The sequence below is a fragment of the Juglans microcarpa x Juglans regia genome, chromosome 4D (genome assembly GCF_004785595.1).
Source record: "Juglans microcarpa x Juglans regia isolate MS1-56 chromosome 4D, Jm3101_v1.0, whole genome shotgun sequence".
NCBI classification, from domain to species: domain Eukaryota; kingdom Viridiplantae; phylum Streptophyta; class Magnoliopsida; order Fagales; family Juglandaceae; genus Juglans; species Juglans microcarpa x Juglans regia.
Genome location: NC_054600.1, coordinates 35,465,644 through 35,492,387, shown reverse-complemented (window position 1 = coordinate 35,492,387; position 26,744 = coordinate 35,465,644). Strand labels below are relative to the sequence as shown.

The 26,744-nt window shown below is 36.7% G+C and overlaps 3 protein-coding genes across 4 annotated transcripts; 2 read left to right on the top strand and 1 right to left on the bottom strand.

Moving 5' to 3' along the window:
• Window positions 1-937: 937 nt before the first annotated feature.
• Window positions 938-3,634, top strand: LOC121259856 (tetraspanin-8-like). The gene is made up of 2 exons (XM_041161648.1): window positions 938-1,581; window positions 3,181-3,634. Exons 1-2 carry the CDS (start codon window positions 1,075-1,077, stop codon window positions 3,481-3,483), a joined length of 810 nt encoding a protein of 269 aa, XP_041017582.1. The 5' UTR covers window positions 938-1,074; the 3' UTR covers window positions 3,484-3,634.
• A 2,136-nt stretch (window positions 3,635-5,770) lies between these two features.
• LOC121259857 (WAT1-related protein At4g30420-like) lies at window positions 5,771-7,562 on the bottom strand. Of its 2 annotated transcripts, none has more exons than XM_041161650.1 (5): window positions 7,126-7,562; window positions 6,805-7,048; window positions 6,555-6,713; window positions 6,226-6,341; window positions 5,771-6,011 (listed from the first exon to the last, which is right to left on the bottom strand). In XM_041161650.1, the coding sequence occupies exons 2-5, from the start codon at window positions 6,808-6,810 to the stop codon at window positions 5,957-5,959; spliced, it is 336 nt and encodes a 111-aa protein (XP_041017584.1). In that variant the 5' UTR covers window positions 6,811-7,048; window positions 7,126-7,562; the 3' UTR covers window positions 5,771-5,956. The 2 variants fall into 2 exon arrangements, with proteins under 2 accessions (XP_041017584.1, XP_041017583.1); XM_041161649.1 differs by having other exon boundaries at window positions 6,226-6,374; window positions 7,126-7,519.
• Window positions 7,563-14,282: 6,720 nt separating this feature from the next.
• LOC121259718 (quinone oxidoreductase 1) lies at window positions 14,283-26,549 on the top strand. The gene is made up of 5 exons (XM_041161439.1): window positions 14,283-14,579; window positions 14,717-14,858; window positions 23,207-23,433; window positions 25,085-25,342; window positions 25,744-26,549. Exons 1-5 carry the CDS (start codon window positions 14,334-14,336, stop codon window positions 26,047-26,049), a joined length of 1,179 nt encoding a protein of 392 aa, XP_041017373.1. The 5' UTR covers window positions 14,283-14,333; the 3' UTR covers window positions 26,050-26,549.
• Window positions 26,550-26,744: the final 195 nt, after the last annotated feature.

Sequence of the window (26,744 nt, the reverse complement as noted above, 5' to 3'; positions counted from 1 at the left end):
TTTTTCATTTTTTAAAACTGATTACACCCTTATTACTACCAGTACATCAGATTTTACCGATTTTCGGTCTGGTCCGATCCGATTTTCTGATTTTTTTAAAATTTAAAAAATATATAAAAAAATGTTACTTCTTATAATAAAATATTATTAATAATTTAATATATATATTATGTTTAAAACATATGATCAATTAAATTTTTATCTTTAAGATTAAACTTTTATTTTATAAATTATAATAACATTATCTTATATATAATTATATTAATAATATATGATCAAACAAATTACAAATGTTCATATTTAAGATTAACATTTTATGTTATAATTTATAAATTATAATATAAAATTATTTCATATGATATATAATTATATATTATATATAAAAATTTAATATATAATTATATATTATACATAAAACTTATATATATAAATATTTTGTATAATATATAAAATTAACTTTTATAGATATATTTTTTCCAACCGGTTCGGCTCGGTCCGGTCTGGTTCCGGAAACTACAGAATCGAAATCGGACAGGTTCTGACCGGTTTTCATAATATAGGAACCGGTTTCGGACTGGACCGGTTCAAATAGGACCAACCGGTCCGGTTCGGTTCGGTCTGATTTTCTGGTTTAAATTTACACCCCTAGTTGGACTACTTATCAGTGTTTTAAATTTCTTACCGTACCGGCCAGTACGGTCGAAAGTTTTCGTACTGGTCGAACGGCCGGTACAAGTATTATATCCGTTTCGTACTAGCTTATATTTCGGCCGGTACCGGCTGATATTTCAGCCTGTATTTTTTTATTTTTTTTTTATTTTTTTAAATTATAAGCATTTTTTTTAACTCTAATTCAGATAAAGTATTATTGATATTAAAATATTTTATTTCAATACTTTGACATACGTCTGGTACGGTATTTAAAATATTGTTAGGTACATTCTTTACTTCGCCGCTCCTGAATTTGCAGGCTGTTCTCGTTTGTTCGGCTTCAATTTCCGGGCTGCATGCTCAAGTCCAACCCAGAATTCCATTGGGGTCCTACGCTCTAGCGCTAGCCAAAGCCACCATACCATGTTCCGCGTCAGCAACAACCTGGTGGGGATCCTCAACCTCGTTACCTTCCTGCTCTCCATTCCCATCCTCGTCGCCGGTGTATGGCTCAGCAACCAGGCGGACTCCGAGTGCGAGCGATGGCTCGAGAAGCCTGTCATCGTTCTTGGTGTCTTCCTCATGCTCGTCTCCCTCGCCGGCCTCATTGGCGCCTGCTGCCAGGTCTCCTGGCTCCTCTGGTTCTACCTCCTCGTAATGTTCCTCCTCATTCTCCTCCTCACCGTTTTCACCATTTTTGCTTTCGCCGTCACTAACAAGGGCGCCGGAGAGGCTCTCTCCTACCGGGGCTACAAGGAGTACAGGCTCGGCGACTACTCCAACTGGCTTCAGAACAGGGTCAACAACACCAAGAACTGGAACAAGATTAAGAGTTGCTTGCATGACAGCAAGGTCTGTTCCAGTTTCGCTGACAAGTACCTTAACGACACTGTCGAGCAATTCTATGCCGAGCACCTCTCTGCGCTCCAGGTACCTGGGGCTTTTTGTCCCCTTTGATTTTGGGTTTTGATTAGCCTATTTTCTTTCTTTCTTTCTTTCTTTATATTTTCTTTGTATGCTGAATCTGTTTGATAGAAATCTGATTTGTGTAGTCTATTTGAAAAGGTAGAAGCCTTTTGAAACTTTAGGATAAAAAGAACATTTAGTTCTTTCCTCAGATTATCTTTCTAAAGTTTCGTACTTTGTATGGGTTTCTGATACAGATCTGCTTGGACTACTTTTTGAACAATCATGAACTTTTATAATTGGAGTTGGAGATTAATTTAATTTACTGATGAAGTTGGTGTTGAATTTTATATTTTGTTGTAATATTGCTTTATAAATCTTCATTGGCGATTATGCGGGTTCCTCACCCTATTCACGATTCCACATCGATTAAGTATGAGATTGATTGGTGGTTTATAAGTCCCTAGGCACCCTTCCCTTGTTAGCCGGTTTTCAAGTGTGAGTTCTACCTAGTGGGTTTCTACTTTAATATTTCATTTGTGTTAAATTTGCACTGATGGATTTATTATGGTCTATAACTAATGGATTCTGGTGCTACTTAAAATTGTCCTCTATTGCAAAATTTTCTTCAGCAGATGATGCCTGGGACTAATTTTAAAATTTCTGAGTTTTTCCAATTATTATTTTATTTAATTTTTTGTTGATGAATTGGCTTCTTGGGAGGAAGTTTTGTAGTTTTGGTTCCTAAGAGTAATTTATAAAAAATTTCTAGTCTTGCTCCCTCGGGTGTTTGGTTAATTGCAGTTGGGATTATCTTAACACATTGTTCAGATCTCTAGTCTATTTCATCAATTTTGGGCATCATAGGTGGTAGGTGGTGATATTTGTAGTGGTATAAATTGTCAAAGCTGATTAGGTCTTCAAATGCATTTAGGTCCTTTGTTCCCAGAGAAAAGCCAGGTTGTAGTTGTATAATTATCAAGAACTTCCGTGGATTCAGTTTTCACGGTCCCCATGTGGGGTCTTTTTTGCTTTTAATGAAATAACTTATTGTCAGCATGTCATCTTCATACAGAATTTGTATCAAACTAGTTGTAGCTTCCATAAGGTGAACTTGATATCAGCTTGATCAGAGTGTTACTTAAACTGAAAATTGAGGCCTTTTTTTTATATTTTTGATTAGGAAATCACTTTGCTTGGTACTAGTGCTAGATTAGAGTTTCATCTACTGTATAATGAATTTTGGGAGGACACTTGGATATTTTTTTAGGGTGCTCAAGTTGTAGATGGTTCCCTTGTGATTTTATGACGTTTATGGGATGGTTGGACATCTTTTGGTATCCCAATTTTCATTTGGTGCTTCTGTGTTCTACTTTTAGGAGCTAGAACTGATGCAATTCTTGTAGGACAAACATAACACCCTCAAAATATATGCTTGTTGTTAATACCTTTTTAGTTGGCTTGCGTCTAATTTTAACTGATTAAATTAAGAACAGTGTGCAAAGTGCATGTCTATAATGAGTCATAGATTGCAGTGAGTGGTTTGACTCACTTTTCTGATTATTTGTATGCTACCATTTTCAAAAATTTAATGTGCCTCCTAATGTGTTCATTGAGTTGCAGTCTGGTTGCTGCAAGCCATCAAATGACTGCAATTTCATCTATGTCAAACCAACTGAATGGAACAAGACAGAGGGCGGTGCTTATACTAACCCTGACTGCAATGCATGGGAGAATGACCCAGTGGTTTTGTGCTTCAACTGTGGGTCGTGCAAGGCTGGATTACTTGACAACATAAAGAGTAACTGGAAGAAGGTGGCTATTGTAAACGTTATATTCCTTGTCTTCCTCATTGTTGTGTATTCTCTGGGATGGTGTGCGTTCAGAAACAATAGGAAGGACAATGCTTATTGGAATCGGCACTAGGATGGATTGTATGTTAGCATGTAGATTGGTTTGGTGTGTCCTCTTATTTTGTGGATTATGTCTCTGAGACTGCACTTATATTCGGTTCTCTGTAATATGCTTGTGGAAATTCTTCACCATGACCGTATTTGATCTGTTGTCAGTATGATCACTGTTGTTTATGACTTTTAGTTGGTTATGACACGATGTTTTATCTGCTGCTAGTTTGATTGCCATCGGTCTTGTGCATCAGTACTGTAGTAAAACATTGCTTCTCAACTCCAACGGTTACTTGACTGCAGAGGACGTGCCCTATGAGTTTTGCTGTTAAATTTTCTCTCTTTTTAAAACTTGCGTATCCTTGTTTTGAAAATTAAAAAAAAAAAAAGAAAAAAAGAAAAAAAAAAAAGGTGCTGGGTGTGAAGTTGTGTTGGTTGCATCGTGATCATAAACGCATATGCATCTTGCACAAATGTTTATTTACAGCAAAAAAGTCACCATGATTTCTATAATTTGCCGTTGTTACGCTCCAAATCCTTGTATTGGTGGAGGTAAAGATGTTCGTTCATCTTGGTCATGATCTGGATGCTAGTTCTGAATTATGACGTTTTCCTTGGAAAAGATTATCAAGTCTGGCTAACCTAGCGAAGATTTCACCGCTGGGATCACTTGCTGCTTTGGTCCCACATTTCTCATTCCACTATAACATGGTGGTTGTTGGTGAGGAATCTCTATAATTACTGTCTCATCGTTCTTTTGGACGCTTCTGCATGTGGGATCGAATGCAAATGATCTGAGTCTTATTGAACTGATATGGTGTAAAAAATTTAATAATCGCAATACCAAAAAGTAAGAATATAAACGAAAAATATTATTTGTTATATAGTATACTTATCATCTTATCCTTATTTTACTGTATTATTGCAAATTTATTCACCAATTATTGAATTTGCTATTTTAAAAAACATGATCAGTTCATCTACTTCTAGTGGTTGATGGATAATATTGGAATACAAGGTTTTAGTACAGTTATTTCAAATGGAGGATAATCATGTAAAATTAAAATAATTCTTAATGAAATGGCATATATAATTGTAAAATAATTTTTAAATAATATTAAACTAATAAAATATTATAAAAAATGAGATTGTGTATATGCCAATCTGCTTATCCTCAATCAACTTCCTTGATGGCAATCATGGAAACGTGTTTCTCACTGAAGCACTGGGCTTTTCATGTTCTCATGCTTAAGCTGACTACTTTTGTGTTTTTCTTTTTCTTCTTCGTGTTTTTGGATAAATGATTTGTGGCGTGCGATATCATGTATTATGCATCATTTTCGTGGGGTGGGCTGATCATACCAAATGATCAATTTCGTGGACGAAGTGATATACTCCTCCAACTTTCCAAGTGATCAAAGTTGAACAGATCCTACCTATACCTACCATGAACAATGGGTCTTACAAATAAATAATACTTGTAGTAAAAAATCTCAGGTGAACCGATTAAAATCCCATTACAATTATTATAATATTAATAAAATATTTAAAAAAAAAAAAAAAGATATGACCTATGGGACGATGATATGGTGGCTTTGAAACTTGATGATCAAGTTCACATGAGAAGAGAAAATAAGAGAGCACATGCTGCTGAACCCTCCAATGACAGGCTGCGCGCCACCTAATAATTAGACATTTAAAAAAAAACTAGACCACATGGAATTATTACTAAAATTCTAAAATGATGTTAATTGTTTTAATTTTTAGTGTTTGTAATCTAGGGAGTGTGTGGCTCAATGGTCTATGGTTGCTCTAAGTGTTTTTAGATGTGGTTTGAATTTAATATAGATTCACATAATTAGACTTTATTAGTATTAACTAGTTGTCTAAGAATTTATTGAATTTCTTAGTGGAATTAGGGTTTAAGATATGACTCAAACCCAACTTGAGAGAGACTATCTGCAGCTTTCCGTCTAGGCTCCTCTTGGCCGATTCCCAACGGGTAGGGTCTTCGATCGGTCTCCTTCTCCTACCCTTTTTCTCGGCAAAAAAGAGAGTGTGTATTTTATGATTCAATTGAAAATTAAGGTGTCATGTTTTTATTGGAGAGTCTAAAAGAGGGGTTTACAGCAGTACATGATCATGATTTAAGTTAAAATTCGATATTAATTTTTTGCCGGGAATAATGAATGAATTTCGTAAAAACAGATTTTAAGACTTCAATATATATAGTAATAGCATATATAATAGTTTTGAGTACTCCGAATATAAGGGGTATGCCTTGTAACATGAAAAGCGAAGGAAGGGAATTTTATAATTCATATGGGATTCATATATATATATTTTGTTACATTGACATGATCACTTGATTTTCAAGACAGTAATAATGGCTCTTCCACATCAAGTACTGTACTACTTATGATCTTCCCCGAAGCTTCATCATGTTGCAGCTTTGGAACTGTCTCTTCTTTGATCTGATCTTGAAGGCCTTCGGCTTAACCCCAAAGAACAACGTACAAACCGATGATCACGGCAAAAGCACCTAGCAGGCTATGAAATTAATTAACCAAGGCAATTATTTGAACGCATTAGCCAACAAATTAAACAGCTAGCTAGCCGGGATCAGAAGAACAGTACCAAAGAAAACGTGGCCGGCGAGAATTGTAATTTTCCTCATTGACAAACGAATTAAAGATAATAAGAACTATATATATATATAGTTTTACAAATTAGAGAGTCCAAATTAGGATCGGCAAGACAATACCTTCCGGTATACAACTCCTCATGCAGAAACATATAAGCTAAAACGGTTGTCATAACTGTGCATAGAGGGAAAAACATTGCAGAGAAGAGCGGACCTCTTTGTGATATGCACCAGGCCTGAACAAAGAAGGTAACCGCAGATCCAATTCCCTATATATCCACATGAAAGATGCAATAAATTTTGAGACATCTAAAGGACAATTATTTTTCTTAAATACAATCATGTACGTACTATATATGTAATAGCAAGAAATGACGATCATAGTCAAAAGAAGACGGGGGAAAAACAAAAGGTAATTATGAAAAAAACTAACCCATGCAACTACTTACTCCAAATAAACAACATCCCAATTCAACAAATGAATGCAGATACCATGCTTCTGGTTCATGCTCTAAGACTAATGTAACCATTGCTGCTTGTAGCATCGCCAAGAAAAGCATCCAAGTAGATGAATATATATGGTCAGGAACGCTTGCTGAAATTGGGACCTGCTCGAAAATTTAAACAGGATTCGCGATCTAGTGGTGAACATGAGCAACTAAATGATGCAAGTCATGAATTTGATCAGGAAGTATATACCTGCATAATTACCCAGAATGACTAGAAACAACAGCTTCCTAAGAGAGATAAACAACCCAGCAGCCAATTATAATTATGATCTCCACCCGTGACCATGCTGGATTTTGATGGTAGCAATTCCTTCATGTTTATAAATAGCTTTGGTCCTTTAAGCAATGCCATGGAAATGGATCCAATAACGCAGAAGATTGTCCCCATTATCTTGGCAATGCTTCTCAAGCTTCGTATATTAATCTTCTCCATTCTGATCAAAATAGATTAACTTTTATAACGTATCAAAGCTGCTTCTACTGAAAAATTAATATATAAGAGATATTTTACATGAATAAATATCTGCCATCTAGAATGATCAGTAGATCATGATCAAGTCACTCGTATATATGATCATAATATAGTTAATATATATATATATATATATATATATATCCCTGCTGTAATTTGATATATCTATATATTATTAATTCCGTGCCATCAATTATTTATTTATGAGTATTAATATTGCTATTCGGATATTTAAAATTTACCGCTCAGATAAAAACTTTAGATTTCTGATCTATCCTTTTTGTATTTATATTTTTAACTTTTTTAATAAATCACGTGATATTATATAGCGGTGCCAAGTCAAGATCCAGACTCATGTAAATTTCAGATGACCAAACAGTATTATTCTTCATGGATTAATATTATATGTACTACGAAAACATAAAAGAACTATATATTTCACGCATGTACGTGCGCCGTCAAAATGAATGGTGCGGAGCAGATCAGTTAATGGTATTGTGCTTTAATTTACCCTACAGTGGTTGCCAAATTATGTATGAGGTGTGGTGTAAGAACGATGAGTAGAATATTTCATACATATATATATATATATGTTGGATTTCTTTTCGCAGCATTTTGTTTTGTTTTTTCTAAGAATAAAAGGTCTACTTGTACTTGATCATATCAACCCCTTATAGAAGTATATAATTTTGCTACTTATTAACCTACACACTATATATCATATTTATTTTAATTTTCGTTTTTGTTTTATTTATCTTTAAACTAATTAAGTTATTCTATTCATCATCTATATATCACATATTTGATAAGATAATAAAATAAAAAAATAAAAAATTTTGTGTGGTATGTGGTATGAAAATGATAAGCAGAATTTTTTTAGATTTAAAAGGAGCTAGACATGCTCTCGAAGCTGGGGCAAATGCAGGGACGCCCTACCATGGCCACTATTAGGATAGATAGTGGTAAAAACTCAAGTTCATTACTTTTGATTGATTACTATGTCCGCATGAGTAATTAATTACTATGTCTTCTCTCATCTTAGTGTACACATCTCTGAAGAACTTCTCGTGAAAAGGCTCCATAGATGTCACTCCACCTTCATAGGTGCGCAGTTTATTTGGCAAAAGTTTGATGGTGCTCGAAATTAGCAATTAATAATTAGTGCGGGCATATTTGAAGTTGAGATATCACTAGAGAAGATCCTCGTGATACTAGCCTACTAGGGCTGTAGACCTGGATACGGATCCAGGAACCTTATAACACCCAAATCCGTATCCGAATTTTGAAAAACTGACGGATATCCGTCCAGATAAACCTGACCAAAACTTGTACGTATACCATATATAGTTCACTAGAAGATATACACAGCATACAAATTATAATCTTCAACCATATGTAATTTGTTATAAATAGGAGAATAATAGCATTGATATTTTTTAAAATCTTACCTGATAAATAGGAGAATAATAGCATGGATATTTAAGTGAGAAATTTAGTAAGAAGGTACCTGAAACTCCAATATCGTAGCCAAAGATAAGGCCCCCCATGGCAGCAATCATGCAAGAAAGGACGACAAAGGGGGTCATCTTGCCATTATATTGCCCGCCTTCGCTTGTTTTGGCTGACCCAACTGCCATATCTTCTTCCAAAGCTCGTTCACTGTGCATACAGACGTACGATAGTGGGAGTGATCAAAGTTGTGGGCTGAGATCATATAAAGAGAGCAGTCTTGTTTGACTGTCATCTGTGCTAGGAAGTCAAAACAAAATATCACAGTTCTTGGATAGCTACTTCGATCTAAGGAAAAGTTACTTTACCTTTCCAATTTGTTCACTTTATTAATTATTATTTTTATTTAATAATTAAAGAAATAATTTTAAATATATTAATATATTTTTTTAAAAATTTAAATATATTAAAAAAATATGAAAAGAAAAAAAAATAAAAAAAAAAACAAACTTTACACTAAACAGTACGTCTAGCAATCAACATGAGGCGACATAGTAGTCGCACTTCGAATCTAAAAAGCAATTATCCACTCAAAGTTTTTATTTTAGGCTAGATCGAGACTAACACATGATTTAAGTGTTAATTATAATGTTGTCTTGATCCATTTTTCGAACATTATTAAGTATTGCAGAACCTAGCGAGCTATTTTATTTGTTTGTCTTTTTTCAACTTATTTTTATCTTTATTTATAAAATATAAAATAAATAATAAAATTTACGGCCTCTTCTTATAAATTTAAATTTTTGAAATAAATAAATGATGATTTCATATGGTATCACAGTCAAAGGTCTTGAGATTGAATTTTAATTTTATATTCTCCTCCATTTAATTAAATATTTTATATGTTTGACTACTCATTAAATTTAAATTGCTGATAAAAAAATAAATTGTTTAGATAAAACAAACAAAATCATTCATAGTTGATTTAGCCGTATGAATTAAAAGTAGAGCCAATTTTTTCTTGAGATTAATATATTAAAATATGAAAACTTTTTGTTGAAGATTTCAGATTTGTATACATTCACTTGATGTAAACTATGTTCAATCATGTTAAAAGCATCGATCGTACTTTAGATTTAAGGAGTGAGGAAAAACAGCTTATAAAAAGAAAAGAGTGGAAGAACAAGCCATGACGGAATATGTGGTCTAATTTCAAGATTTAAAAAAAGACTCCAGACATACAGTACTCATTTGGAAATAATAAATGTTTCGTCCACGTAAAAATCTTACGCGCGAGAATTAATTTTACATTAATATAGTTTAATATGATCTATCAAATTGTAATAATAATAATAATAATAATAATAATAATAATAATATAAAGTATATTTAATACTTTGCATTAAGTCCCTTTAGGCTGCGTTTAGATGTTGAAGTGAGTTGAGATGATAAAATATTGTTAGAATATTATTTTTTAATATTATTATTATTATTTTGAGATTTAAAAAAGTTGAATTATTTATTATATTTTGTGTTAGAATTTAAAAAAATTATAATGATGAGTTGAGATGAATTGATATTAGCTGATGATCTAAAGGAAGCCTGGGTAGGTTTGGGGGGTGAGATGAGAATTTTGTGTTTTGTTTGAGAGTTTAAAATATTATGTTTTAATATTATTATTGTATTATAATTTGAAAAAAGTGAATTGAGATTTGAAAAAGTTGAATTATTTATTATATTTTGTATGAGAATTTAAAAAATGTGTAATAATAAGATGAGATGAGATGAGAATTTTATGTCTTGTTCCATCCCCAAACCTGCCTATTGTTTAAATTTCGGACTCAAAATTTGTCTCCAAAACTTTAACAATTTTTTTTTTTTTTTTTAAATTTGACAATTTGATTACAAAGAAAGGAAAAGAAAAAGAAACTTCGGAGAGGTGCCAGGTCGGGGCAATTAGAACGAAGTCACTCCTCTGGGCTCTAAAGACTATTTGGGGTTGCGTTGAGATGGTAAAAAATGTTTGAATAATCTTAAAAACTCTTTAATGATAAAATTATATTTCATTAGTTGTTATATATTAAAATACTTTTAAATATAAAAAAGCTAAAAAATGGGTTTTAAGAAAAATATTATTGTGATAATTTTTCTCAAACGTATTTGTTCGAATAATTCATAACGCACTTTCAAATTTAAAGAAGATTGTTAAAGAGCATAAATATCCATACAATTTTTAAGTAATTACAGCTTTATTTTATAATCTTATCACAAATACGAAACTAACTCAAATGGCCTTTTACATATGTTAATTTTATCTCAAAAAACACTTTTTTATATTATTTTTAAATAAATGTATCATATTTGAAAGCGTTTTAAAAATATGATTACATTTGACTTTTTAATAGGAGCTTATTAAATCTTAAAACCAAGATTTTTGCAAAAACTATAGATAAAATCCTATATATTGAAATACAAACTAGCAGATCAGCATGCTCATTAACTTGCACAAAAGTAAAAACTAGTAATAAAGGAAAGCAATCCTGACCTATCTTGAGTATATAACCCAATTATATATGTGAACTGGAAGATGCAAAATGCTAGCTGAAAAAATAACCATCAATACACACACACACTAGACGTTGCCTCCACATTAGCTAAGTCATTTGCTTTTCTTTCCCTCTTTAAATACAATATTATATATTGATGTCAAAAGGCAGAAAATAATTCAATATGTCTCCGATCCATATTATATGGTGCATGAATGATTGGCCTTTCTGTTTAAACCAATTTACAACTAATTAAAACAGAATCGGCTTCAATGAGGAGATCTTGAACTTACAATTAATATATATATATATATATATATATATATAGTCATTTGGCTATGAATCTGACATTCATAGTCGACTACATTTTGTGTTCACCATGAATTCATTATTTTTTAAAGTTGAGTTCGATTTTGTTCATGTATTGTTTGATTAATTTTTTGTTTTCAAGTAAAATAGATGTGGCGTCCCCAATCCCCCTTATAAAAATACACAGGGATCGAGACGCCAGGATGGTGACGACACGGTCACACATCCCAACGAAGTGCCAGTGTGTGTACATGCAACAGTGTTCAAATAAAATAACGCAGCGGATAGTCAACTAAGTACCAGAATTTATTTACAATCAAACATCAGTAAAGATTTAAATAGCAGTTATACAGTCATCCATAAAATAATTTACAATAGTTTTAAAAGTACAAACGAGTGATCCCAGATCACTCCTCAGGCGGAGCCGTCTCCTCAGGCTCGCCCTCCTCCTCCTCATCAGCATCAAAATCTGCGATACCACAAAATGGTCTCGCAGGTAAGTATAACCCAAACAACAACGTAATACAAAATGCATTAAATGCAACTAACATGCATGCACATGAAAACATGCATTTTTTCACAAAACATCATTTTCCCCGAAAATGATAAATTTTCCAACACACACCAAAATCTCATTTTGGTCCAAATTATCCGTAAAACATTTTCCCAGAAAATGATTTACCCAAAAATCAACTTGCACTATTTTCCCAGAAAATAGTGCATTAATCCCAAATGCACCATGCATTATTTCCATATGCACCATGGTCTCCCCTATGGACCATCCGCACGTCCTGGCTTCGCAGCGGTGCTCAGTTCCGCGCCCAGCGCGTACATGGCCAAGCACTCACACTACGCAACGAGCGATGCCCAGTTCCGCGCCCAGCGCGTACGTGGCCAGACATCCTCTAGTCCCCGCCAGCAGAAGGACCACGGAGTCGGCACGAGACCATCTCGTCCGATCCCATTGTCGCCCGGCGACAATCCAGGGGACGTTACTCAGTATATTCCGCTCCCGAGTAACCAGAGATGCATGAAATAATGAAATGCACATGTACCAACACAATATCCAAACCAACAAATCCAACCAACCCATCAACAACAAATATCCAATTCAACCAAATCAACCAAACAACTCCAATCACAAATCCATCCGACCCCCGAACTTCTCGGACTCAGTCCGGCATGCCAAAAATACAGTGAAATGGATTAGTGCAAAAATACATTTAAATTACGAAAGTTCTTTGGAGAAATACTTACAGTGCAATATAATAATTTTCCGAGGATCACGAAGTTGAAAAAGGCGACGTTTGAGCAACACCACAGTGTAAAATACACTGTGGCCGTGGGTCACAATTACCAACTTTTCAACGAGGACAAACGAAGACCCAAGATTGATAGGGTAGGGCCTAGGGAGGTCGGTGAAGCTAGTGGTGGTGGTGATTTGCCGTGGGTGGCGGCGCAAGGGGTGGTTTTAGGCCAAAAAAGTGCAAATCGGAGATGGACTTGGTGGGGCTTCACCGGTGACGGATCGGAGCTGGGGTTGGGTCCAATGGGTTGCCAAGAGGCTGGGGATGAAGTGGTAGGAAGATGGTGGCCAATGGCGGTGCGACGGCGGCGCAATGGCGGAAAGTGTGCCGCGGCGTCGTGGGTTTCGTGGGCTTCGTGGAGGCTAACGGCGGCACGAACGGCGGTGATATTGGTGGGGTAGGACGGCCGGCGGCTGGGGAATCTAATGGGCTGGGCGGTGTCGACCACCGCCGGCGGACGGCGGCGCAGCTGGTGGGGGAGAAACGGACGCGGGGAGAGAGAAAAGGAGAGGGAATTCGCGCGCACGGGGGAGAAAGCCAGGGAGAAGAAAAAGAAAAAGAAAAAAAAGAAAAGAAGAAAAGAAAAAAGAAAAGGAAAAGAAAAAATAGAGGGAAAATAAATGAGGTCCAATCCTCATAACTTGGGTCACAAAAATGATCCAACGGAAACGATTTTAAAACCACAAGTTAAATAAAATAATTTAAACGTAATGGTAAAGTCAAATTGAAATAATTAAATTCCACGGTAATTAATTTAAATATTAAAAGCAATTTAAATGCATAACAATAAATAAATATTAAGAAAGCATATAAAAATAATTTCCACCAAATAAAAATCATAGAAATAAACTCACTAAAAATCCAACCAATTTAAAATAAGAGAAATTATTTTAATTACATAAAAATAATTCCTTCAGTAAAAATACACTAAAATACGGGGTGTTACAATAGATTTCATTATTGATAATTTTTATATTTTGGTAAAGAGAAGTGTTGCAAACACAAAAATATTTTACAAAAGTAAATTCATAAACTGACGTAACTTCATAAGATACGTTGTATCCATTTTATAATAAAAGTAGCTTTACAATCTAGTGTAGAATATTAAATTAAGTCATATCAATTTGTGAATTTACTTTTATAAAATTCCTTTAAGGCAAAAACATTGCTCCTTGATTATATAAGGTTAATAGTTATACTTATACCAACTAGGTTAGTTATGTAAGACATATTTGAATCTATAAAAGCTAATGGGCAATCTACTAATAAATCGTTGTGTTTTTCATCTTATAATTTCATCTAAAATTTTTGACAAACCGATTTTGAGTTTATGTATAAACAGGATTCTCTCTTTATATTTTTGAATTTCTTCAGATTTCTTCGATATAAAATAAAAAAACCTTTAAATGAAAAATACAAAGTTCTTGAGTCAAATTTATACAAGTTTAACCCGATGAATGAATAAATTATAAACCTCTGTTCTTGTTGATTAATAAACTAGTTTCGTTTTTTTACTTGTAAAAAAAAGAAAAATGAGTTAATCTGAATAGAATTCATAAAAGTGGAGCTTGAATGGTTTGTGGACAAATGGTCCAACCAGCGCAACCCCACCCAGACAGAAAAGTTATAGCAAAAAATGGGATTATTTACAAGGGTAAGATTTCAGCAGCGCCAGGGAATCCCATTTCCACACTCCTATAAATCCCATCAAAATCCAAAACTCATTTTACAAACTTGCAATTACCCAATTCCATCTGCACGTTCGGGAAGAAGAATCCCAATAGTGACTGTGAGAGCACTTTCTACGAAGGCAGCAGCGGCATCCACACCACCATCCAAAATGGTCAAAGCCATTAGGGTTCATGAACACGGTGGTCCCGAGGTCAGGCTTCTTTTCACCCAAAATCCATTGAAGCCCGCATCGTTTTTGGGTTCTTTCTTTTCGGTTTTGTACAGACTTATAAGTAGCTGTTTTAGTACTATATTTTCTGATGTATCTGTTTTGGTTCTGATACACAGGTTCTCAAGTGGGAGGATGTGGAAATAGGTGAGCCGAAGGAGGGGGAGATTCGAGTGAAAAACAAGGCCATTGGGCTTAATTTCATCGATGTCTATTTCCGGAAAGGAGTTTATAAGGCCCCTGATTTGCCCTTCACTCCTGGTTTGGTTTCTTTCACTTGTGTTTCTGCTGTAGAACACAGTCTTTTATTTCAAGCAAGGTTGATTCATTTATGAATTACATATATATGATTGGTAATTGTAAGACTTTCTAAAAGGGAATTGGGTTATGACCAAGATACTGTTTTTTTTCTTTCAGCAATTATATAATACTTAGTTGTAAAAAAGTCACCATTAGTATGAGCGTGTAATGTGAAGAGTTAGAAAAATAAAAATTTTTCTCTCTGTACTGTTGAGAAAAAATGCTATGCCTTTTCGCCGGTCATAGTTTTCTATTAACGTGTTGTCTAGTTCAGTTTTTCCAGTACATTATGACTAGTTACGAAGTAAGGGGGTTGAGTAGGAATGTTATTATTGATAAAAAAATGTTTTGAGTTTAAGAAGTTAAATGCATGGTAGTGGAGAATCACTGAGAGCAGCTGTTGTGCTGTGAAGTTTATTTCCTTGTACCAAGAATCTTTGGGTTGGTTGGCTGCCATGGTGAAGGATGGTGCAGCTTTTGAGGGGCCTTCTAGTTTTCTTAGATCGCGTAGAAATGAAACTTAGGTTTTGGTTGTGCAGAGGCAACACAACTCGTTTGAGAATTTTTTATCCGTATCGGAGTTAGGTCAAGAGAAGCAGCGTGGCTTACTTGCGATACCGGAAGGGAGGAAACGGGTGGGGTGGAGAAATTTTGGGGAGCTGTTGATGGAAGTAGCTGCAACCTCCTCTGTTTCGGAAAGGAACAACAGAGGGAGTCTACCATGGCTGCCTCTTCCTCCGCCACAGGGGCACCATGTCTTTCCATCATACAGAGAAGCTTTATCTCGAGCGCCGAAACCTACTGGGAGGGCAAGAATTACTTCCTCTTTGGTGATGGAGCAGTTCTGCGAAGACGATGGCAGGTGTGTGTCGGGCTACATCTGGAAACTTTAATGCATGCATTGGTGGAGATGGAGATGGAGATGGAGATGCAAGTGGGTACATTGCAAACTAATATTGGATTTATAAAACGGTGCATTAAGGAGGGGATGCAGAGGAATTTTGGTGATGGACTGGGGCTTAAGAGAAAGCAAGTGGCTTCAGGTGGGCCTCATACACAGGCCGGGCAAGTGGCCCAGAGGTCTTGTACATAGGTCCAGCTTGCTCATCAGTCCTAGGGGCTTAAGTGTAAGAATGGGGCTTCAGTTGGGCCTCACCCTTTACTCGATCAAGTGGCCCAGAGGCCTGATACACGGGCCTAGCCCGTGCTGTCTGTCTGGAGACGTAGGGATGCATCCAATGACATCCCAACGTCGTTGTTTTGTGGGCCTCAACCCTCACCGCTAGCGGTGGGTCAGGGATCATCGCCGATGACGGTGGGTCAGCCGGCGAGGTCTGGGGTGGAGGAGTTGGTGCCGATAGAGAACAGAGATGCAGTGCAGGATCTTGGCAAGGCAGTGAGTTGTTTTCCACCGCCGGAAACTGCACAAAAACAACCATGTGTGGGGCCGACGTCGATGAGGATGGGTTCGACGACGAGGTCTGGGGTATCAGAGGATGTGTCGACAGAGCCCGGAGTTGCGAACTCGAGTATTTGCAGTACCGAGAACGTCAAGTTGACGACAGAGATGGCACAGAAACCGCCACATGAGGTGATTGGAGACTTTTGTGTCTCTTTGGCACCGTCTGTCACGCCAGATCATGGTATGGGGACTTTGATAGGCGCGCCCTGTTTGGAGATGGATGGTTTTACTAGGGATTTGATGGGGGATTGTACTAGAAATGAATCTGAAGTTGAGATCAGGACTTCTGATAATTTTTTGGTATCCTGAGGTGAAGATGATTGTTCTAGTGGCTATGTTGCAGATTTGGACTTGCTGTTGGCTTTGATTGTTAAAGATTGTGTCGGGGAGGAGGGAGCTGCTATAACCCTGTTGTGTTCACTCCCTCCCAGCTCTAAACTTGGGAATTGCCCTTCAAACTGGGTTTTTAAAAAGGTGGAAGAATTACAAGCTATTTTTGGGGTGTCCTGCGAAGGCTATGAAGAACAATTTAAGGCCCTTGTTGTGGCTATTGAAGCTAATCGCTCAACGACAGCCTCTAAGCAGGATAGAGAACTTAGAAGGCTAACTTGTTCCATTAACTATGATGTGAAGGAAGGGAGTGGTGGAAGGGATAGATCAAAAGGGAGGGGCAATTTATGTTTACATGAAGCCTAAGATGATATCATGGAATGTACGGGGCTCAATGATCGCAATAAATGCCTTCGTATCAAATCATTATTGCGGATGTGAAAGGGTGATGTGGTGTGCTTTCAAGAAGCAAAGTTGCAACTTATTGATAGAAGTATTGTGCAGAGCCTATGGGGATGTTTGTATGTGTGTTGGTCTTACTTGACCTCTGAGGGTGCCTCAGGTGGAGTGTTACTTATGTGAGATAAAAGATTGGTTGAGGTGATTGAGTGTATTGGAGATTTCTCAGTGGCGACTCTTTTCAGAAGTTTTGTTGATGGATGGGAATGGGCATTTATAGGCACATATGGTCCTAATGTGGACAGGGATAGAAGAAGACTGTGGGAGGAGTGGGCGGGCCTACATTCTGTTTGGGATGTGCCGTGGTGTATGTGGGGTGATTTTAACATAACTCGCTTTCCTAGTGAGCAATCGGGGCATTATTGGAATTCTGTGGCTATGAAGGAGTTTTCAGAGTTCATCTTTGATCCGGAACTTATGGATCTTCCGGTCGTAGGGAGTGAGTATACTTGGTCAAATGGTCGGGTTTGGTCCAAATTGGATAAATTTCTTGTCTCTCCGTCGTGGGAAGCCCACTTTCCGGAAGTATGTCAGAAACGGCTAGCTTGAGTCAACTCAAATCATTTTTCTATTATTCTAGATTGTGGGGGTATGAACAGGGGTCGCCAGTCTTTTAAGTTTGAAAACATGTGGCTTTTAGCGGATGGATTTGTAGAGATGGTGTGTGCCTGGTGGCCAACATATCAGTTTTTAGGCACTCCAAGTTTTATTCTTGCAAGTAAATTGAAGGCCTTGAAGAAAGACCTGAAGAAGTGGAACTTGGATGTTTTTGGCCACACTGACAATCAAAAGTCGACTCTATTGGAGGAATTGCAAGAGAAAAAAGGTAAGGAATTTTTGGGTGATATTTCGGAGGAGGTGTTATTGAGGAAGGCCACGGTGATGGCAAATTTGGAGAGGGCTTTGTTGTCGGAGGAGATTTTGTGGCATCAAAAATCCAGAGCCCTTTGGTTGAAAGAAGGAGATAAGTGTATGAAGTATTTTCACAAAATGGCTAATTCACATCGGCGTAGCAACGCTATCGAGTCGCTATATTCAGGTACTCAGGTCTTATCTTCTCTTTCCGATCTAGAAAATCACATTGTGCATTATTATGAGGCCCTTCTTAGCTGGAGGCTGAAGCTTGATGCTTTGTCTTTCGAGGCAACTGATTCTCAAAGTGTGAGTGTTTTGGAGAGACCTTTTGATGAAGATGAGATTTATAAGGTTATTTCTAGTATGGCTAAGGATAAAGCACCTAGTCCGGATGGTTTTTCAATGGGTTTCTTTCAAACTTGTTGGGACATAGTGAAATGTGATGTTTTGCAAGTTTGTAGTGAATTTCACTCTTTCCAAAAGTTTGAAAAATCCCTTAATGCGACGTTCAATGCGCTCATTCCCAAAAAACATGGGGCTTCGATTATTGAGGATGTTCACTCGATAAGCCTGGTTAGTAATGTGTATAAGATTATTTCAAAGGTTCTTTCTAATCGGTTAAGTCCTATGTTGGATCATATCATTTCCAAGTCCCAGAATGCCTTTATTTGTGGGAGACAAATTTTTGATTCGGTACTTATTGCAAATGAGTGCTTGGATCATAGATTGAGGGAGGGAGGTTCAGGTATCCGGTGTAAGCTTGACATGGAGAAGGCCTATGATTATGTGAATTGAGATTTTCTTTATATCTGCTTGGGAGGTGTGGTTTTGGTGATAGGTGGATTTCCTGGATGATTCATTGTATTTCTACCGTCCGGCTCTCAATTCTAGTTAACGGTACACCTGCTTGGTTCTTTGATAGTTCGCGGGGAGATAGAGTCTTATATCTTCAGTCTAGCTAGCCTTTTAGACTGTAAGGTGTCCTCTCTACCAATGAAATACTTCGGTCTTCCTTTGGGAGCATCTTTGAAGGCTAGAGCTATATGGGATGGGATAGTGGAGAAGATAGAGACTAGGTTGGCTAGGTGAAAACGGATGTATTTATCAAAAGGGGGTTGCCTCAGTCTTATGAAGAGCACCCTTACTAACCTCCCCACATATTTTTTATCTTTGTTTCTGATGCCTGTAGGTAGGGGTGTAAACCGGTCGGTCCGGTCCAGTCCGGTGATGGACCAAAAATATTCGGTCCATCACCGGACCGGACCGAACACCCCATAGGGACTGGACCGAACTGGTAGTAATTGGTCCTGTCCGGTCCGGTCAGTCCATTCGGTCCGGCCTATTTTTTTTTTAAATCAATTAATAAAAAAATTATTTAAAATACTAAATTAAATTAAGTGACTTATTAATGTAGATTACGTAACAAACTCAATAAAAAAATATTTTATATGGTCAATGATAATAAATTAAATGAAAATTACATTATTAATTTATATAATTACTATATAATTAACTAATTGATATTATATATTAGTTAATTCATAGAATATTAACAAGTGTTAATAACATATTTAAAATTTTATATTGTTAATTGTACAATTATTATATAAATAATATATATAATATTTTAATTAATTAATTAATTATTTATTTTTATTCGGTCGGTCCAGTCTGAGAAATCTCCACCCTAGGACCGGACCGAAGACCGAAATTTATGTAGTGTTTGGACCGAAACCGACCATGCATTTGGTCGGTCCGGTCGGTTTCTCCGGTCCGGACCGACCGGTTTACACCCCTACCTGTAGGGGTGGTGAACAGGATTGAAAAACTCTTTAGGGTGTTTTTATGGGGGTATGGGGGAGGAAAGGCAATTTCATCTGATGAGATGGAAGACAGTTTGTGCTCCAGTTATGTATGGGGGGTTGGGAGTGAGTGATCTAAGAACTTTCAATAAAGCCTTATTGAGAAAATGGCTTTGGAGATACCATTCGGAGGAGGGATCATTATGGAAAGAAATTATTGACGTTAGGGAGCTGCTTGGGGCAGTTGGTGCTCCAATGAAGTGCGAGGGGGGCATGGTGTGGGTTTATGGAAGTTTATAAGGGGGGTGGCCTTGTTTCGAAAAACACATTCGGTTGATAGTTGGAGAGGGTAATCAAATAAGTTTTTGGCGGGATGTGTGGTGTGGAGAACATGCATTGGAAAGGGCTTTTCCGGCTCTCTATCCTATTGTAGCTAATAGGGAGGCTTCAATGACGGATATGCAGCTTTTTTCCCATGGCGCTCACTAGTGGAAAAGTACAGAGACTTTCACGATTGGGAATTATCTAGTGTATCAAATTTTTTCAGTCTTCTATATTCCATGGGGACTCCGACGGCACAGCGCGACAAATTGAAGTGGATATACAAGGATCATAAGAAATGCATGATTAAGGCGTATTATAAAATCTTGTCAACACAGGATCCTACTCTGTTTCCTTGGAAGAATATTTGGAGGTCGCGAGTGCCTTCTAAAGTTGCTTTTTTTTGTATGGAATGCTGCTCTTGGGAAGATATTGACCACGGACGGACAATTTGAGGAAGAGGGGATATATTGTGATGGATTGGTGTTCCATGTGTAAAAAGCATGCAGAATCTGTGGATCATCTCTTATTGCACTGTGAGGTAACTAGGATGTTGTGGAATGAGATCTTTCAAAGGGTTGATATTGTTTGGGTTATGCCTTTGAGGGTGATGGATTTGTTGGGGTGTTGGAGGAAGATGCAAGGCTGTCATCAAGTGGCAGCCGTGTGGAAGATGATTCCGTTGTGCATCATGTGGTGTATTTGGTCGGAACAGAATGCACGATGTTTTGAAGATAAGGAACGCACTATGGTGGAACTGAAGAATTTTTTCTCACACTTAATGCTTTGGTTTTCTGTTGTTTTACTAAATGGGAACATTGTTTATGATTTCCTGTCTTTAATTTATCGTTCTTAGAATGTATTTAGGGGTCTTTCTGTATACTTCCTGTGTACAAGGGCTACGTCTACTTCATTCATATCATTAATATCTATCTCTTACTTATAAAAAAAAAAAAATAATAATACTTAGTTGTAAATATACTGCTCTAGCAGAGTGTATGCAGTTGTCAAATGCTACTAATAATAGAGTCTCAGAAAGTTTTCCAAAGATGGTAATCTTGAGAAACCGAAGTGTGACCCTTTCATTCCCATTCAAACTTCTTGCTACTTAAGTGAAGGGTTGTTGACATTCCCTACATGATCATGACGCCATTTAGCTTGTCAGGAAGTTGGATACTAATGGTACCAAGATCACAAAAACTTTAGCACTAACAAAGGATTCTTTTATTGTGATGAAAGTAACTTGCTTTCAATAAGACATCATTCACATGATACTTTCTTTAAAGCTACATTACATATATGGTCTTCGAAATAGGGGTGCTACTCGCCCTTAGTGGGTGAGTGCCCCCGCCTGGATTGGCTCCCACAGTCGTCCGCCCCGCCCAAAACCCCTCACCGCACAAAACCAACCAAAAAAAAAAAAAAATCCAAAATTTAAAACTAAACTTAGGTGGGAGAGATGGACGGCAACCAACGGATGATGAAACAGAGGCGAAGAGACTGAGAGAGGAAAGATGTGTGGGGGGGGGGGGGGGGGGGGGGGAACGAGAGTGTTTAAACAAAACCTAATGCAAAACGACGATATTTTGGGGAGTTCTCCCCAAAATGGCGTTGTTTTATTTAAAAAAAAAAACTTAAAATAAAATGAGGTCGTTTTATTTTTTATTTTTAAATATATGTGTATATATATATATATAATTGGGTCAAGCGGATGGGGTAAACCTCGGGCAGACATGGGCCCAACTTGGGCCCTGTCCCCCAACGCCTAACTGCGTGCGGGCGTCCGCCTGCACACCCCCCTTTTGCAGACGGGGTGGCGGGTGGTGGAGCCCCGCCACCCACCCCTACTTAGAAATCTATTGGAGAGTTATAAGCTCATGGAATTCGCAACAGTTATGATTGATATTGGAGACTCTCATTTGAATGGGCACATAAATGGATTTACCCAGTTAGTTTGAGGTTAGGGTCTAAGGTGTAGGGGTGTAAAATGGTTTGGTCCGGTATGATGATGTTCGGTCCATCATTTTTCCCAGACCGGTAGCTATCGGTTCAGTCGGTCTGTTCGGTCCGGCTTAGTTATTTTATTATTTTTTCATCTTTTTTTTTTCAAATAAATTAATAAAAAAATTATTTAAATTACTAAATTAAAATTACGTGAATTTTTAATATGGATTATATAACTAACTCATTAAAAAAATATTTTACTATAATTATATTTATAATGTTGATAGTTACTTCTTAATAACTTAGGAGTGATTTGAATTCAGAGATGAGTTGAGATAGTTTGTGAATGGTAAAATAAAAGCTGAATTGTTTATTATATTTTGTGTGGGAATTTGAAAAAATTATTTTGAGATTTGAAAAAGTTGAATTGTTTATTATATTTTTTGTGAAAATTTGTTAAAGTTGTAATGATGAGATGAAATGAGTTGATGTTGGTTTTGAATTCAAACGAGGCCTTAGACTTTATTTTTCAATATGCATAATTATTAATTGTTGGGGTGGAAATTAGTTTTGGAGCTGAAAAATCGAGAAACAGTGAGTTCACTCGACTGTTGCTCGACCTAGCGCTCAAGCGAAGCTCTAATAGTGAGTTTGCTCGAGGTGCGCTCGACAGTTGGCTCGAGAAAAACTCAACCCGTGAGTTCGCTCGAGTCTCGTGCAACAGTGGGCTCAAGCGAGACACAAACCCCAGTGTTCGCTCGAGCCACGCTCGACACCTCACTCGAGCCAATGTTAATGACTATCAAATAATTTCATTGTACATAGATTATTCATGCTTGCTTGCAACTTATATAATGACATAAATTATCACATAATTTATGATTTATTATTAATTGATAGCATGTATTATTTTATATTTTATATTGTCAATAATAATAAATTAGATGAAAATTACATCATTAACTTATATAATTACTATATAAAAATAATATATTAAATTATTAAAAATATTTTAAAAATATATATATAGGGGTTCGGTCCAATTCAGTCTGGTCCGGTCGGTTTTGCCGGTCCGGACTGAATTACTTACAGCCTAGTAAGGTGGGACCAATATTTTATGTGATTGGGTAGTGCAGGTATGGAGGCTGCTGGGGTGGTGACAGCTGTGGGCCCTGGACTGACTGGCAGGCAAGTTGGAGACCTTGTAGCTTATGCTGGTAATCCAATGGGCTCATATGCAGAAGAGCAAATCCTTCCTGCGAACAAGGTTGTGCCTGTTCCTTCCTCTATCGATCCTATCATTGCAGCATCTATAATTCTTAAGGGTATGACGGCTCAATATCTACTCCGCCGTTGCTTTAAGGTAGGCTGTATACTGATCCAGCTGCATATACACCTCGGAAAGTTGTAAGCAACATTACATTTTTAGCATGTGAAAATATGCTTTTTTTAAGCAAATAAAATTTTATTGAAACAAGTAACAAGGCATAGCATGTGAAAATATGTTGGACAATTAAACTCGATATAAGTGAGATACCAATTATGTCATCTTATGGTAAGTTAAATTTATCTCTCATCAATAATGTATTGTGTCACATACATTTATACAAATGTAGTCTGTGAATGCGTGTATATACCCATATGCTTGACCTGCATTATTTAAAAGATGGATCATCATCACCAGTCTGATGCTTGACCTGCATTTATGATAATTACAAAAAGTATGATCATAGCTTTTGTCCAAACTAAGTTGCAATGTTGACCTTATTTTGATAACCCAATAAAAAATGTTTCTTCTATTCAGTTATGTGTGTGAGTTGGTTCTATGACCAGATGGGAGAAAAAAATTGATGTTTGGTTATCTCTCTGCCTCTCTCTAAAAAAATTATTTTCTAAAACTTTATCTTAAATTCTTTTAGTTTTCATTAACTAGATACAACTGGCCTCGTTTGTTTTTACAGCTTCTTTTAACTCATCTCTAATCATTACAACTTTTCCAAATTTCCACACAAAATAAAATAAACAATTCAATTTTTTCAAATCCTAAAACAAAAATAATATTAAAGAAATATATTTTAATAATATTTTATTCAACTTTTAACTTTAATCTCAACTCATCCCATCTCATCTCATCTCATCTGCGAAAACAAACGAGGCCATATGTCCATACTGGAATGAAAGCCTTACTTGACCCGCCATGGCTTCTTTGGTATGGATATTAAGTGGGTTGACCTTCCTATTCAATTTTTGGGAAACAAGATTTAGAAAAAAGGTCCAAACCATTAGAGAGTACAAATTTTTTTTGATAAGTCATTAGAGAGTATACATACACGAAGATCTGATAGAAATCTAGAAATTGATACAAGGAAAACATATTTTCCACATGTATCAGATGAAATGGAATTGATCCAATGTAAGCATGTACTGGTATTATATGTATTAGATAGCTTATGATAATTTAACAAATAGTGTTCCAGCTAATATGTAACTACCTCTTTTTTTATTTGGCCACTGCATTCCATAGTCCAACATGTTTTCTCCTTTTTTATTATTATTATTATTTTGAAAATAAAAAGGGTAGGAGGGGGCAACCAGATGTGGCTTTCCTACCTGGGTGACCATAGTAGCATCCTACCCATTGAGAACCGGACAGGAGGGGCCCAGTCCCACTAGGGATTCAATGGATCCTCAGGCAGCGAATTAGGTGAATCTATATTCGTATTCGAACCTAGGGCCTAGTACATGCCAAACCACTTGGGAGTAACCCAAGAACCACTGATTCACCACCCTTGGTGGTACATGTTTCCTATTTTTAAAGTGTTTGAAACAAAATGATCTTTGCAAGTATTGTTATGTATATACCCCCTCCCTTTTCTTCAATTTGTAAAACACTCATAACCATCTTGCTATGATAGTCTGACTAAAATTGTCTTTTTTCCTCCCTGTTATGCCAGCTTGATGAGAAGTCTTAATTACATATGCTCCTTGATATGAAATAATTGTGTTGTATACAGGTTGAACCTAGACACACAATCCTTGTTCATGCAGCAGCTGGCGGAGTTGGATCTATTTTAAGCCAGTGGGCTAATGCCCTAGGTGCCACTGTCATTGGAACTGTCTCAACCAAAGAGAAGGCATCTCAAGCCAAAGACGATGGATGCCACCATGTTATAATCTACAAGGAAGAGGATTTTGTTTCTCGTGTCAATGAGATAACATGTGGCAATGGGGTTGATGTTGTCTATGATTCCGTAGGAAAAGATACCTTTCAGGTACTGGCTGCTCTCTTCCTGATTCCCCCCGCCCTCCAAATTTCTGTAGTAATTCTGTTTAACAGTTATAGCTTCATCTTCTGCGTAGGTGGCATCAAATGATGTGTTTGAGATATATCTATATGTGATTCTCGTACCTCCTCGTGCGATATCATTTTAGTAGCCTAGGATGCAAAGTTGTTTTATTGTTCAACTCACTTTAACTTCAATCTTTACTCCGAGCCTTTAAAAATTTTATTAGACTAATAAAAATATATATTTAGGGTTTGGAGTATTAATTCGAGGATCACCTCAACACATCAAACCGTTTACAATCAGCTCTCTTCTATATAGCCCTTACATTTCTCAATTCTAGGCCAGACCTGCCAAACATATTTCTTACTGGAAGTTAACATATCCAGGGATCATTGGCATGCTTAAAGACTCGTGGGTACATGGTTAGTTTTGGGCAGTCATCGGGTACACCAGATCCAGTTCCATTGTCAGCTCTTGCTGTAAAATCCCTCTTCTTGACAAGGCCTTCCCTCATGCAATACACTACTACTAGGGATGAGTTACTGGAAACTGCTGGGGAGGTATTTGCTAATGTTGCATCAGGAGTCTTGCGGGTTCGAGTAAATCATACTTACCCTTTATCTCAGGCAGTACAGGCACATGTAGACCTTGAAAGCAGGAAGACATCTGGATCTGTTGTGCTTATCCCATAAGGCATCCTGCAGTAAGTCCTTACTTCTAAATTTCTGATTGGTATATCATTTTGAAATGCCTTGTAGTCTGTGTGGTGTGTGAAAATAATGTGAATGTCCTCCGATAGAGCTCCAAATGCAAATGTCTTGAAACTAGTAGTCAAGAGAGCTCATTAGATTTGTCGTCTCTTAAAAAGTTGGACATAGAAAGACCAGTAGAATGGAACATATGGATCGAGGATGATAATGGTGTGAACCGCAACAAATGTAGTACTTGGTTATCTCTCTTTATTATATAGGGCTCGGTTTTTACGATGGAGGATACTACTGTGAGTTCCCCGACTGCGTAACTGAGAGTCAGCTGTCCATGTTACGACCTTCGTGAATCGAGGGTGTGGCGATCTCATGCATATATCGCATAAAGAGCCCATGTTTTTTTTTTTTTTTTTTTTTTTTTTTTTTTTTTTTTTAAGATTACTCTTTCATGTGTTCCTACGTAACTGATATATGTTCATGACTGCGATTCTTTGGGTGGAATCTACTGTAGAGTGTAGGTGTAGATAGTTATAATTCATAATTTATTAGCAAAATCTAAGGAAAAAAAAAAAAATACATAACTAGCTTCTGTTCCGTCAAAACTTCATATTGAAGCATTTTCACCATATAGTTTTTATAAAAGTCATGGCAAAATATATCTATTTAAAAAAAAAATCAAA